Source organism: Armigeres subalbatus, unplaced genomic scaffold (assembly GCF_024139115.2).
Source record: "Armigeres subalbatus isolate Guangzhou_Male unplaced genomic scaffold, GZ_Asu_2 Contig1008, whole genome shotgun sequence".
NCBI lineage: Eukaryota > Metazoa > Arthropoda > Insecta > Diptera > Culicidae > Armigeres > Armigeres subalbatus.
This window is the reverse complement of record NW_026941746.1, coordinates 65,649-81,752: the sequence shown is the minus strand read 5'-3', so window position 1 is coordinate 81,752 and position 16,104 is coordinate 65,649. Positions and strand designations below refer to the sequence as shown.

The following is a 16,104-nucleotide window of genomic DNA, read 5'->3' as shown; positions in this document are numbered from 1 at the left end:
AGGTTTTCTAAATACTCTTATTATAGCTGTATAGTAGTTTTCGAGAATGGGCCACTTGGTCAAATTTTACTCTTATAGCAGTCATCAAAAGGCTGTCATGTAATAGTGGGGTTTTTTGATTATTCTTATAATTTGATCTTGAAAACCAAATCTAGAGTGGAATAAAACTTGAAATGTTACTTGGGATGTTTTTGCCCATTGCGAGATATGACGAGGTTTCTTTATTGGTCCATCAGTCAAATCCCGCAAATGTGTTTTCATTGCGTTTTGCATTTTGTCTACAACAGCCAAGGCGTTGAATACATAGCTCTATTTTGTGTAGGATTCAGATCCTATTTGGGCACCATATTACAATAAAATCATTTTTACAAACATTAAAAATGATTTTATTGTAGTATGGCTCCCCGACGGGCAATTGAACCCCGGTCTGTGGGGATACTGACCACTATACTATCGAGGAAAAATGTATGCCGGCGATTCAAGGTACGAAGCTTCTGGATTCTCTCTCTCTCCTGACCATGCTGCATGAGCTCCATCAGTTCCCGAACGGCCGCACCGAACCCCCCTTTACACCCCACCCCCTTTAAATGTATCTTATCTCTTTAAATATACGTATGCCTAAGTAAATCTTTTTCCCATATTCCATTTTATGTTGAGAGATTTATTTATCATCAGACTAAGGCCGGAGTGGCCTGTGCTGCACATAAAAGACTTCTCCATTCAGCTCGGTTCATGGCTGCACTTCGCCAACCACGCAGTCTGCGGAGGGTCCGCAAGTCGTCCGCTGTGCACCTCGCCTTCTTGTTATCGAGTCGTATTATCTTCTATGTCGTTCGTAATAGTTGTTTTTAAAGGCGGCTTATTGGGCCTGCGCAAACCTCCTGTCTCGTCGGAGGGCCGTCGTGTCAGGGCTGTTTAGCGTCCCACCTAACACCAGGACTTGGGCTTGTGCGCTTTGAGCGGCACACGGTCGCTTTGGCGGAGCCTACTTGCGGATACATGCAGCTTTTTATAGAGGTTTAACAGGGCCCACTGTCAAACCCCACCACATCCTAGGCAGGCGCCACAACTCGCAGATGGCCTGGGGAGGGATCGTCAAGCCCTTGGACATAGTCCCTGCTGCCCACAATGTTGATGAGAGATACCCTTAGTAACTACTAAAGGTCCGCCTAAGTTTCCCTAGTTAAAGAGAGATCGTGAGTCCTCCGAAGCAAGGTGCGCCGATCCTGACGCTTGAGCTAGTCGTCTGTTACAATTGAACCGTTTGTTTGAGAAACTGCATATGTAACATTTTTGGCCAAAATGAGATTTTTATATATTCTGAATCCTCGTTCAAAAATACGTATTCTGGCAAAAAATACGAAAAAAAAAAATTTTTGTTCAGGAATGTATGAAATTTTTTTCGTTTGTTTGAGAAACTACATATGTCCACGTACTTTGAAGAGCAATTGTGGAGTACTGCCTACATTTTTTGCACTGAAAGTGTCCCAGGGTGTTGAGTTTTGCCAAAAACTATTGATCTGTATCGAAGAAATCGAAAGATTCGGTGCAAATTTGTTCAAAAACAGTTTTTTATTGTTTTCTCGGAATAGTGTAAAATGGACTTATGCAGTTTCTCAAACAAATGATTCAATTGGCGATCCAACTAAACAAATAACTGGAAAATATTCTTGATTCCAACAATATTTTTCTCCTTGCTCGAGGAGGCACACGAAAAGATATTTTAGTTACTAGATAAAGATTGTCGCTTCAGTTCCCTTTGTTCTGCTGTCCGGAACATGTTGGGTACCAAGCTGTCAAATCGTATGGATTTTCCTTCTTTGACATTTAGCTCCCCTATCCTCGCCAGCAAAAGATGTTCCGGACAGCGACGACAGCGACAATCTTTATCTGGTAACTAAAATATCTTTTGGCACACGATCTCGCATACTCATCGTGAATTGTCATTCTTTCGTTCATTTACCTGTTTTTTTTTATTAAGGCAAAAGTCTATTTGAACAAAAGATATTTTAGTTACTAGATAAAGATTGTCGCTTCGGTTCCCTTTGTTCTGCTGTCCGAAACATGTGTGGTACATACCTGTCAAATCGTATGGATTTTCCTTCTTTGACATTTAGCTCCCCTATCCTCGCCAGCAAAAGATGTTCCGGACAGCGACGACAGCGACAATCTTTATCTAGTAACTAAAATATCTTTTATTTGAACCAGTGAAAACCTGGTTAAATAACTAAATTATCGTTGTCGAAACAATAGCCTCGCGCGTCACAGAAGTGGATAGGTATTTAGAGGGTTTCCGTGTGTTTGTTTCAAAATGCTTGTAGCAGGATAGTTGCTTACATCTTTTCTGGAAACAGAATTAGGGTAAATTTATTGAATGCTGGATCAACAGTTTTATTCTAGAAAAAAAAACTCTTCGATACTAAAACACAATGATGTGTGCTCTAGAACATCACCTTTCTTGGAGAAAGATGGAAAGTTCAGAAGAACAGTATACATGACTCGTCGAGGTAGTAATTAGGCCTTTTCGAATATCTAGGAGATAGTATTAGTCTCCTAGAATACCTAGCTTAAATTGACCTTGATCATTCGTCGAGGTAGCCATAGCCTCATCGAAACTCCAGAAGATAGATGTTTTCTTCTTGAGATTATCATAGCAGTTATTAGGATAGTTAGGAAACCCCTGGAATGAGGTAATTGTTCCTCTAGGGAACCATCATCCTTATATATATATATATATATATATATATATATATATATATATATATTAAAGTGGGGCGTCATGGTCATTTTTTCAAATCAATGGTTTTTCGAAGCCATTCTGGGTCCTGAATAACTGTGCTGAATTTGGGACCGATTAGTTGCTTCCTCGCTTTCCGCATCGCGTTTGAAGTTTGTATGGAAATTAGTATGGGAGAACGTATATTTTTTTCATTTCTACTTCTAGAGGTTTCAGTTCATCGTAAATCAAATGGCACATTGCGTTAAAGTATAACCCAAATGATACCGAAAAACTTTGCCGAAGAAGGCACGTTGCTGGAACGTCTGCAAAAAAAGTTATAACGCTTCGAAGATTGAGTGTTCAAATCGTTTGCAAAAAATGGTTTATTCTGCCAGCACTGCCGAACTACGTAGACCAATAATTGAACTGAGTGTTATTTCGAAATAATTGATCTTACAGAGCTTTAAAGCTGATGGGAGCTATCCGGAATCATATCACAAAGAAAAAAACCAGCAAGAAGGAAGATGGGTTTTGCCCTTCGATAACCATAGGTTGTCCGGTAGTGCTGGCAGAAACATTGATTTTTTGCATATGGTTTAAACAATCAATTTTCGAAACGTAATAACATTTTTTGTAGACCTTCCAGCTACATACCTTCTTTGCCAAAGTCTTTCGGCATCTTTCAGACTATATGCTAACGTATTGAGTCATGTGATTGATGATAAATTGAAGCCACTAAGAGCAAAAATGGGAAAAAGTTCGTTTTCCCATACTAATCTCCATGTAAATTTAAAACGCGATGCGGCATGCGAGGTTGCAACCAACCGAGCCCATATTTTGCACAGTTGATTGGGGTGCCAAAACGATTCAGAAAAACCTTGATCTTACTTGATCGGATGAAGTTTGCGTTTTTCCATACAACTGCGCCCCACTCTAATATATATATATATCTCCTTGAATTACTATGTTGGGTATTTGTAAATATAGAATTAACTTGATTATTATGTCTGTTGAATGGAGGATTGAATAATAGGGCCCTAAAGTGTGAGTGAATGTACATATTTTTTTATAGCGTTCATAATAAAATTTTGTAGAACAAAGCTACGTAAACAAACTAGAAATAGAAAAAAAATGGTTTAAGAAAATTGAGTTATTATTATCTACAACTTGGAAATGATTGTTTGGAAAAAAATAAGTACCGTCAACTGGGGGGAAGATGATCATTTTTAAGACAAAACATGCAATAACAATGTGTGTTTACATTTTAAATCGAAACAAATATTTTTAAAACATGTACTGCTATACGTTGCAATAATAAACAACTTTAGTTATCTGAAATGCGTTCGCACATTTATTAAAATAAAATAAATTATCACACATTTTTTTAATAATCTGGTTTGGGGTGAAGTTGATCAAGACAGCTCTACTAAAACCATTATGACCTAGTAGTCAAAATACATTAGGTTATCTGTATGAATGTTGAATTTACTACGTAAAGAAGTCTAAGAAGTCAATATTTGAAACGAAAATAGCGTCATTTATGACTATACTCTTTCTTCCACAAAATACATTTTCATGATTATAATCGAAAACTCGGATTTCTACCTAGCGGTAACATTACTTGAACGGAGAATATTGTTGACTACCGTTTCATAAAAAAATTGACACTTTCGACTGACACATCAAATGATCATCTTCACCTCAATGATCATCTTCCCCCCAGTTGACGGTATACAACCTTACACAAAAACCTTACGAATACATTAGGATAGCTCACATCTCTTTATTCTTAATAATATCTCGTCAAAGTTCAAAGATTCAAAGATTCTGGATGTGCAATGCCGTTCCTGTAGAGGGATCCCGAACACGATCCACAGTTCCGGCGAATCCCGTGCTGGTGACATACGAGCGTGTAGTAATTGCCGAGTCACACGCTACGGGAGAGTCATAGTTACAGCTATGGCGGTGAGGATCTTGCAAGGTCCGCGTGGTTCGTCCCCGCTTGCAAGATTCCAAAATCCTATGTACTATGGCCCCGTATGCGAGCGCGTGGATTGTCGGGAAATTGACCGAATTATATCCATTTGGATCGAGGAAAAATGTATGCCGGTGATTCATGGTACGAAGCTTCTGTTTTTCTTTCGTTCTGACAAACACAAACAATACAAAAAAAAATCACAAAAATACAATAATAAAAACATAAATCTACAAATTTTGAATATGAAAAAACAATGCCGGGTGATCACAACGAATTTAATCGGAACTTCATTTCATTCATTTTCGGTTTTGATAACAATAGACTGACATTCTGTAGCTGGTTTTACGTAAACTACGCCTTGCTTAGTGTACACTGTAGATAATGTGCCTGTCTTTTTCAGACGAAGAGCGGCTACCTTGATCTTCCGTGCACCAATGGTTAAATTCTCGTTCATGTAGATGCGGCGATCTGAGTCTAGCCCCCGCATGTCTCAGCTTATGCCCGATGCCCACGTAGCGTCTTTTCAACGCTGCGTGCAAGCGGCGTTAAAAAGACGCAGGTGTACATCGGGAAAAAGCGGTTACGCAGCGTCGCCGCGCCGATGCACACCTGCGTTGTTTTAACGCTGCGTGCACATTGCGTTGAAAAGACGCTACATGGGCATCGGGCCTTAAGGTCTCGAGTCCGCAAATAGGCGTTGTAGAAATCATCTCGCGTGTTTCTGAGAGCAAATTAAACGATGATTAAACATTCATCACCGTCTTTGAGTAAAGCTTTAGCCTTCATACGCCTGGCATCAACCAATGGAAACGGATCGTCTTTCAAACCAAGTTGTTTACACAATGCGTTAAAGAACACATGTAAATTCTCTCCTTTCATGAAAGGAATACCATTGACAACAAGATCACTTCGATTTTGTTGATTATCAACCGTATTGGACAATTGATCCACTCTCTAGTTCAGTGAGCACAGAGCACTGTCGTTGTTGTTGAATTTGACCGCGCACTCCGATTTCAACGTATTGATCTCCTGCGTTACTTGATCTAGCTTACCCTCAAGCAATCCTTCTGAAAATCGTCTATCAAAGCTCTGGTTTCGTTGAATTGAGTCAACAGCATATTCAACACGCTGTCCAGAGTGATATCAGCGCCATCTTTCTTGAAGCGTTTGCTTGACACACTGTTTACTGTTTGCGGTGGAGTTCTCTGCAGATTCGCCATCGTTTGGAGTACTTGCATACAAGCTGTTGTAGTGTATGTTGAGCGCTATATAGCGGCAAATACCCGTGAAGCTGACGGCGGTTTAGAAAAACCGATGGCCACTATCGACATCAATTTAAGACTGCAAATTGTATCCTTAGATCAATTTAAAAGAAACCCGATAACACGTAAGAAATATCTTCAGCTCAGCTGCATGAGCTCCATCAGTTCCCGAACGGCCGCACCGAACCCCCTTTTACAACCCCCTCCCCTTTAAATGTATATTATCTCTCCTTAGGGCCCTATGTCTTTATCTCTCCTTAGGGCCCTCCTTAGCCGTGGGGTAAGACGCGCGGCTACAAAGCAAGACCATGCTGAGGGTGGCTGGGTTCGATTCCCGGTGTCGGTCTAGGCAATTTTCGGATTGGAAATTGTCTCGACTTCCCTGGGCATAAAAGTATCATCGTGTTAGCCTCATGATATACGAATGCAAAAATGGTAACCTGGCTTAGAAACCTCGCAGTTAATAACTGTGGAAGTGCTTAATGAACACTAAGCTGCGAGGCGGCTCTGTCCCAGTGTGGGGATGTAATGCCAATAAGAAGAAGATCTCTTTAAATATACGTATGCCTAAGTAAATCTTTTTCCCATATTCCATTTTATGTTGAGAGATACCCTTAGTAACTACTAAAGGTCCGCCTAAATTTCCCTAGTTAAAGAGAGATCGTGAGTCCTCCGAAGCAAGGTGCGCCGACCCTGACCCTTGAGCTAGTCGCCTCTTACAAATCTCTCGAAGAAATCCAAGAAGAATCCCTGGAGGAAATCCAGGAAGAATCGTTGGAAGAACTCCAGAATGAATACCACGAGAAACTCCATGAAGAATAAATGAAGGATCTCCAAGAATTCCTGGAGGAACTCTAGGAAGAATCCCTGGTAGAACACTAAAAACCCCTGGAGGAACTTCAGGAAGAATATCTGGAAGAACACCAAGAAGAACCTCTGGAGGATCTTCAGTAAGAATTCCTGGAGGAAATTAAGAAAGAATCCCAGGAGGAACTCCACGAAGAACCCCTGGAGCAACTCCAAGAAGAACCCCCGAAGGAACTTCAGTAGGAATCCCTGGAGGAACTCCAGGAAGAATCCCTGGAGGAACTCCAGTAAGAATCCCTGGAGGAACTCCAGAAAGATTCCCTGGAAGAACTCCAGGAAGAATCCATGGATGAACTCCAGGAAATATCCCTGAAGGAACTCTAGAAAGAATTTCACTAGAGGAACTTCAGGAAGAATCCCTAGAGAAACTCCTAGAAGAACCCCTCGAGGAACTCCGAGAAGAATATCTGAAAACACTTCAAAAATATCTAAAGGAACTCCAAGAAGAACCTCTGGAGGATCTTCAGTAAGAATTCCTGGGGGAACTTGAGAAAGAATCTCTGGAGGAACTTCAAGAAGAACCCCTGGAGCAACTCCAGGAAGAACCCCTGCAGAAACTCCAAGAAGAATCCCAGGAGCAATTCCAAGAAGAATGCCTAGAGGAACTCCAAGCAGAATTCCTAGAGGAACTTCAGGAAAAATCCATGGAGAAATTCCTAAAAGAACCCCTGGAGGAACTGCAGGAAGAACCATCATCATTAATTAAATCAAGTGTTCAATACTGAGTTCGGGTCGAGGTCTGTTCTCACGCCAATACAGAGATAGGATTACGGACGGATGATTGCGAGGTGTTGTAGCGGCGGTTGCCACAGGGTTCCGGTTCGATACAGGCAGGCAACTGTTTGTCGGCTGAATGATCAAATAAATGCCAATGGATGGCAACCGTTGGGCCTCGGATGGAATGATTCTTTCCTTGGCCGGTGCATTGGCGATTCCTTGATAGCTTCCTTAAGATGGAAAATTGTTCTGGCGGCCCACTGAAAACATCCTCCACGGACTATTCCAGAGTTCGAAGAGCACTAGAACCACAAAATGTAGAACTAACAACTAGAACAAACTAGAAAATGTTCTTGCTAGAAATTCGTTTTCCTGTACGAATCAAAACCAAAACAACGATCATAACATTAACAAACAATGAAAACAAACTAGGGGGAAAGACGGCTTTGGCAGGTTTTGTTCTATTATTGTCAGGGGTTTTTATTTATGACTGATTATGTTCAAATTTGGCCTAAAAATTCTTTGCATATCAAAGAATATTGTGGAAAAATTTCATAAAATTTGGTCGACAAAACCCCCCCTGACAATAATAGAACAAAACCTGCCAAAGCCGTCTTTCCCCCTATTTGAAACGCTACCGGTGAAAATGGCAAACATTTGGTCTACTTTTGGCGGTCTATATTTTTGAAACTATTATAAAATTAGAACAAAAAAATAGACCAGCGGTGAAAACGTCCTAAGGACCGCGAGATGGAGTCTATTTTATTCCTTCAAGTACGCGAAGTACCAATGGTACGCTTTACCCAGCATTTATCGTGCCGTGAAAACTGGTATACATTGGTCCAAAGTTTGGTCTAAATCGACGATTTGTATCACTGGTGAATTCAATTTCAATTCTATTTTGAATCTGGAGCAAAATAGAACAAACTCGTTGGTTTCCCCAGCAGTGTTCTATTCATGTTTTTCAAATTTTCAAATAAATGAAATCATTATGTTGCTGCCAAGAAAGGCGCCGTAACTGCAAAGTAGATTGATCCGTAGATAAAATGACACGTTCATACGGTTCATACACCAAAACAATAGAAAAATAGTAGAATCTCGTTATTCATTCGTGGTTCAAATCTGCAGAAAATACAACGGAGCCACAGACAAACAGACATAACACTCGTCAAATTTCCATCGTTCACTGATTTACTGGTCAATTTAAATTATCGTTAGTTGGCCAATCGATCACTTGTGGCGCGCGCATCGGATTTGCTCGAGTTTGACATTTGCTCACTACCCAACTAACATTTAATGTCAATGTAAATGTTATTTCAACTCATCTATACGGCTTCAAGCTGATTATGTGTGCTATACATATGATCAACAACTTCTATTCAATGCTTTTACCAGCAAATCTGGCGAATCTATTCAGCTGTTTTTGACGTGCCTGCACAACTACTTTACAGCTTGTTACACAATTTTTTCTCAATCCTTACTAAACCATTTAGTAATATAATTCGCTTCAATGACGCTTATTCAGATTTTTTGAATCTGTTAAATAAGTTTTATACAGCCACTGAATTCAATTTTATTAAATATTATTTGAGAGGAGAGTAAATTTCGGAGTTTATTTAATGTTTTTTTTGTGAAAACTCAAATATCAATTTTGTTGCTACCTAGATTCGAACTCCTGATCTCCTGATTCAATGGCCGCTGCTCTGTCATCACCGTCACTTTAACATATGTAAATAACAAAGGAAATTATGGATGTGCTTCTTCGCATACCCTATAGGTTGTTTTACTAACGCTATTTTCAGATTCATGCTGTATAAACGTTAGAAAGAGGCCTACATGCTGCTTTCAGCATTATTTCAACCATTATTCAAACATCTATCAGCATGTTATGTTGGATAACTTTTATGCATCATCAATCACTGAAATTGTTTTTAGGCAACATTTTCTCGATCTGTATAGATGCTACTCTGCTGCTAATCGTTTAACAGTAGCCGTCAAAAGAAATATCGCTTCTAAATGGCTTGTTTTCTTACACTATCTGCTAGCATTAATGACAGCGCTTTGTCAGTTGCTATAAGAGCAGGTGAATACCTTTGTAGCTGCATTACAGAAATTAATAGCTCATACACAGCTCCGGCAACAAAACTCAAATGTAAACATTGCGGTTTTGACGTTCCATACTGATAAGCTAATAAAAGAAGCAGTATAAGGTTTATTTAAACGTTGTATAATCTTCAAAGATACAGAAGTTGCCTAAATGCTTCGTTAGTTCATTTCTAGCGCCATTACGCTATATTGTTAGTGCTATAACAACAGCGAAAACGTTTTCATTGTGAATGCTACTCACCGTAATATGGGAAGTTGCTAACAAGCAACTCAGTTACATACATGAGCTCTTAACCGATAAGCTTTGTTGCTAATTCAGACAGAGCTGTTTTATGACTATATGAAAGCTGTATAAACGATAAAAGATGAAATATATTCGGCACCAACTGACTAGCTGATAGATATTTGTGTAATAGTCGAGTTGAAGTTTAGGGAATTATTTGCGGAGGCTTTTCTTTTATTCAGCATGTGCTGCTTTTATTCAAATATTATACAGCCAAAGGCTAGAAGTTGAAGCTTTTAGAACCAAAATTGTTAGTTGGGTACCGCCATCTGGTTCATGATTTGCCCAACTAACTGAAATCAACAGATGTCGTTAGTGTTTGAACGACGATAAATTTGATGAGTAAATGTTCAATGTGTTATGTCTGTTTGTCTGTGACGGAGCGTTATACCAGTTTTATTTTTTTGACACGGGGCGAACGATTTAAATCACTGCTGATTTTACTCAAAAGAATTGGCTTATGGACCGATAGGTCGAGCCAGTTGACAGCCAGAGAAAAAAAAAGTAAAATGCTCAATAGTGGACCCCTTAGTAGCGGAATTTTGCGCTTCTTGTCATAACGTGTAGAAATTTTCAACATATTAATTCTGCTTGATATCTAATACCACGCTCTGCGTCTGCTCTTCACGATACATACATAAAACACTCAAATACACGACGTCATTCGTTGAAATTAACATTTTAAAGTCTGACTGAATTCGCCCTATAGTAGACCCTCTGGGGGTCCATAATAGAAAATTGCTTCCCTATAGTCGACACTTCATTTGATTTTTATGTTCCGTTTCGGGACGTTCTTCTTCCCTATTATGGACCCCCCAAAATATTCCTTTAATGGACACTCTCGTGTTTATTTTTCATAGAATTGTAAAAAAATCATCTAATTTTACCTTCCATAGTATTTCCAATCCATGTAATCAAATCATAGGACTGTAAGGTAGGTTCTCCCGATGGAATTTCATTGCAAAATGTTTACATTATGCTGTAATAATGCAAAAATGGCTGGAGGGTCCACTATTGGTTGGGGGTCCACTATTGGGCACTTTACCCTATACCATAGAATAAATATTTTATCAAATCTTTGAAAAATTCAACTAGAAATGTGTACAAAACTACCCATTTATGAGCTATATACAATAATGATATGTAGTTTATAATTTATATGCTTACCATACAAACAAATATAAACTAATTTTCTTATTTCTAAAATATTTTCCAGTGATCCTCCCTTAGAAGAATCGGACATTCCGAATGGGCTATGGATATGCCACACTTGTAAAGCGACCGATGTGAACCCAGCCTTAAAAGTTCTGAAACCCGATCTGAAACTTATCAAATCCGAATCACAATCAGAAGATCGCGATCGTGAAGAAACAACTCCAAACGACGGATCACAGGTAGTCAGAATTAAAAAGATGCGTAATCGGAGCAACTCACGAAAGAATTCAGCGTCCAGTATTCCAGCCGAGAAGTTATTCTTACCAAAAGAAGACATTTTCGATTGCGCAAATCGCATTAAAGATCATAACGATAGTGCACAGATGAAACCCTTCGATCAGCTGATCCGAGCCGCTCGCATTTTGAACCCGCGACAGTTTGAATTACCCCGTGAGATAAATGTTCATTTTCCTTTTCCCGGAACGGAGAAACAAGATTGCTCTTTGAAAAACGGAGTTTCAAAAAGAGGCCCCAGGGGTCGGAAAACCTATGAGCTAGATGGCCAAGGGTTAGTACCGCTACCAGCCAAAACATGCCACGCATGTGGTAAATCATGTCGCAGAGCACCTTTGATTGCTTGTGATTATTGCGATTTATTTTTCCATCAGGATTGTCTTGATCCGCCCCTGACGGCCCTGCCGTCCTCTATGTGGATGTGCCCTAATCATGTGGAGCAGTTTATTGTAAGTATGAGTTCTGTTTAATAAGCAGCTTGAATTCGCTCTAAGGGAAGATCCATTAATTACGTAACGCAAACATTAAACATTTTGAACCCCCCCCTGTGTCACACTTTTTGAATGAACATCTGAAAATTGTGTATACACAATTATCCATATATGGATGTTCACTTTGCTAAACCCCCTCCCCCTCTAAGCGTTACGTAATTTGTGGACGCTCCCCAAGTTATTTCCATCCCGCTCGTTTCCATTTGTTGAAAAAAAAAGAACCAGCATGATGAGAAAAATGTTGGGCGACTTCAACCTATAGACACTGTAGATTCCATAGACGATCTGAGGCGAAGGCGAGTGTAGCCAAACGAACTGTCAGGCTGATGACATACTTATATTCTGCCTTTTGTTGATATTCTGCTTACGAGTGCTTGGACGCCTCAGTGTAGCCAAAAGAGCATGACGTTTCGATTGCAATCGAGCCAACAGAGCGTGTGACGTCAAATTCACGTGGCGCACGGCGAAAAAAAAACGGAAAAACACACTAAATCGAAATTACTCACTAAACATTGTCTCCGCTCGTCTATGGAACTTAATAAATAGTGTAGATAGTGGAATATATAGATGAGCGAAGATAAATCCTCTGTCTCCAAACGAACTGTTAAACGTGTCTCCAAACGAGCATGACGTCACGATTTCAATGGAAACGTTAAGGGCTGTGACGTCATATGCGCGTGTGGACGGGCAAAAAAATCGACTCAGTCATGCTTTCGTTTATCTATAGATTCTACTATCTATAATAAATAGTGTCTATTATAGATAGTGGAATATATAGATGAACGAAGATAAATCCTCTGTCTCCAAACGAATTGTCAAACGTGTCTCCAAACGAGCATGACGTCACGATTTCAATGGAAACGTTAAGGGCTGTGACGTCATATGCGCGTGCGCACGGGCAAAACTGCCGACTCAGCCGTGCTTTCGCTCATCTATAGATTCTACTATCTATAGTGTCTATATTTCAGTCTGCTCACTTCCGACTGCACTTTTTTTATTTCATTATTTGGACAGTTCAGAACATTTTTTTTATTTCAGGATTGGAAACTGGTGAATTCTGTTTCAGCTTGTGAGCGCATAAAACTTTGGAACCAATTTAATGTTAATATGGATCATGATACAGTTAAAAACGAATTTTTCCGTAAAGTTCATCGCCGTAATCCACCATTCCGTATCAGACAAAAGACAAAGATCCGTGATCGTGTGGAAATCCCTCCGGTGGTAGAGTTTCACTATAAAAATCCTCCAAACTTATTACCATCGTTGAGAGATTTATTGCGTTCTAAAATATATGAGCGCCACACAGATTCAGGTCAGCCGTTTTATGACGATACTCAGTTATTATCAATGATTGATTCTGAATTGAAAGCAATCAGCGTTGCTGATGAACAGATTGACAAGATGATTAACGTGTCGGGAAGCACAGATATCCTCGTTGCTAAAGAACATGACACCATGGCTAATAAGGATATATCACCCAAATCTAAAAGCAGGGGAAAGGAACATAAGCTCTCTCCGAAAAAGAATATGTCTGCAGTAGCTGAAAAAATGGAAACTGTGGCTAGTTTCAAAACTGTCAACTTAGAATTGAAAGAAATCAAAGAATCGTCTGATGTATCTAAAGAGGAACTCCATTCTAAAAAAACGAAAATTGAACTTTTGGAGGAAGACGAGTTAGAAGTTCAGAAAAGTAAGTATATTCTCTACAAATAAGGGACCTAGTACACTACAGAAGGCTATATCAAAAAGCGCATTACAAGCAGAGGCTGATTTTTCATACCCGTCACTTCATTAAGGTCCAGGATACAGATTTACGCGAAAAACGCTTTTTACACCAAAGCTATAGGGGTGATCGGGGCAATATGGACCACCTAAGGAAATCGTTCCGAAAAGCGCCGAAAAACTCAAAAAAAACATCGTTTAAATGTAGTTGACTTATACTAGAGAATGTTACCTTTCATATTACGTCGATGAATGACGAAAAATGCGTTTGGAAATTGTTGGAATGCACTTTTGAAAATGTATTGATTTCAATGTGTGTTCCCGACTATACGGGGCAATATGAGCCACCATTTGGGGCAGTATGGGTCACCCATTCAAAACCTTTATTTAGGCGAAAAAAGTATCGTAATATGGAAGAATATGATATTCCTACAACAGTTGTGAGTATTCCATACCAAATAAAATTAAAAAAAAAACCGCACAACAGCGGACTGAACCGATTTGTCACTCTTCACCGTTTGAACAGCCACATTTCAATTGGTCAATGGTCATTTTTTCTGTTTCAATCGCAGTAATGCGCTGTTGTAATTTTTCCGTAATGAATCTTACATATATGATAATATTCTTGTATTTGACTACTGAAATTTGAACGCATTTTAAGGCCTGATATCTTGCTCTGTGCAGGTATGCCCATATTGCCCCATAGAGACCGGTTTTGGGAAAAAAAAGTTTTATGATAAATTCAGATTTGTATCAATACAAACATGTGTGCACAATATTCAATTTTAATATATATTTTGATTGTGGTGTATTTTTGACCTGTATTTTAATCAGTTTTAAGTCAAAACCTTATTTATAAACTTCAAATCTTATAATAATTTTGCCTATGCAGCGAAAATTTACATTTTCAAGTGTATTTTCATGTTTGAATTGAATTTTAATGCGGTTTTCACGTTGATGCATATGTGGAGCATCCTCTTAAAGATCATATAACTTTTACATGATGAAACTTGTCAATAAGCTCAAAAAAGTTCCAAGAATCACTGTCTTTTGAGTGCTATGGAGGTTATGAGATAGTTCCAGCTCTCCTAAGGATCTCAGAAGAGATTTCACATCTGGGGTGCCACATCTGCTTCAACTCCTCCGCCAAGTCATGGTACTTCGTTATCTTGTTGGAGAATGTTGTTTGGACAGACCACAATATCGGGTCGATTGGCATGAGGACATCCGTTATGATCTCGCGATTCCAGTACAGCTTCACGAAACTATTTTCCAGGACCGGGACAGGCACATATTTGTAGTAGGTTAACTGGTTAACCAAGTTGTGTTTTAAAGCAAGCTATTGGTGCACAATCTTGGCTACTTCGTTATGGCGACCGAGATAGGTTGAATCAGCTAAGGCTTAACACTCGGACACGATATGCTCGATCGTCTCTCCTACTGAATTCCACTTCCTGCAGGGGTCCTCCACGTTTTTGTGCAATATATAGTACCAATAGACCCTCCCCTAGGATATGTGATCTTGCCGCGATGGGTGGGCTTACGCCATTAGCACTGATATGGCAACCAAAGACGTATCCTGTCGTGGTGGTATCACATGTAGACTATTTTTTTGGTGCCGCGTCACATATCTGGCAATGGCGCACTGATTTAACGCTTGTGCGTGTGATCCAACGGACATCGTGTCTTGGAGCTTTGAATGGTAGTGCAGTCAGACCAGGCAGAGGCCTTTTTCATCAGTGATAATGATGGGATTTCTCTTCAGTTCGGCAATACTTTTCTGATGCGTTCCCTGTGACGCTGAGCCGTAGCCCCGCTTAAATTTAACTAGCCAGGCAATATTGAAAAACAAAGTATTCAAGACATTCATAGGCAATCGACTGCTGAATTCACTGAGTAATAGTTTTTTTCAAAACTAGGAACGTGGTGCCAGTTTTATTTTGTTATGCCTCACTTCGAAGAGTAATAATAAATAATACCACACATTACAATGATGGTATATGAACAATCTTATAACGGCTTCATTCTCGATCATTTTTACAAATAGATAGGCAATAGGCGTGATGAAGCTTTAGTTGCCATCGAAAAGTGAATCCCATAGCTGACCTTGATGAGAACTTAATAGATAATCACCGTAATTAATCAACGATAAAGCTACTTGTTAGAACAGTTCAAAGTTATAGGCAACCTTGACAAAACAAATTATAATAGAACAAACTAAATTCTTTAACAGTTTCCGCTTTTACATGATATATCTTACATTGAGTTTGTAGTGTCGACACAGCTTAACCCGTTTCGGTCTGACCTAGAAATCAAAATTGAAATAACCCGTGTAGGCTCATTTTTCGTCCGATTGCCATGAAATTTTCAGGGAAGAAGCGTCATCATGTCTATTTTTTGGTACAAGACTTGATTTGAACATGGTGCCAATCCGGCCGGATTTATTAAGGGGGGGTCCTGGGTCAGATGCAGTCAAAAACGGGTCATTTTTTTAAAACCATTGATAAATG

At 39.4% G+C, this 16,104-nt stretch overlaps 1 protein-coding gene across 1 annotated transcript in view; it reads left to right on the top strand.

The window, feature by feature from the left end:
• The window catches only part of LOC134202107 (PHD finger protein 12-like), a 107,972-nt gene that overhangs the window by 48,036 nt on the left and 43,832 nt on the right, over positions 1-16,104 (top strand). The window contains 2 exon segments of the mRNA XM_062677181.1: positions 11,149-11,830; positions 12,911-13,562. Of these exon segments, the coding sequence (XP_062533165.1) occupies positions 11,149-11,830; positions 12,911-13,562 (1,334 nt within the window).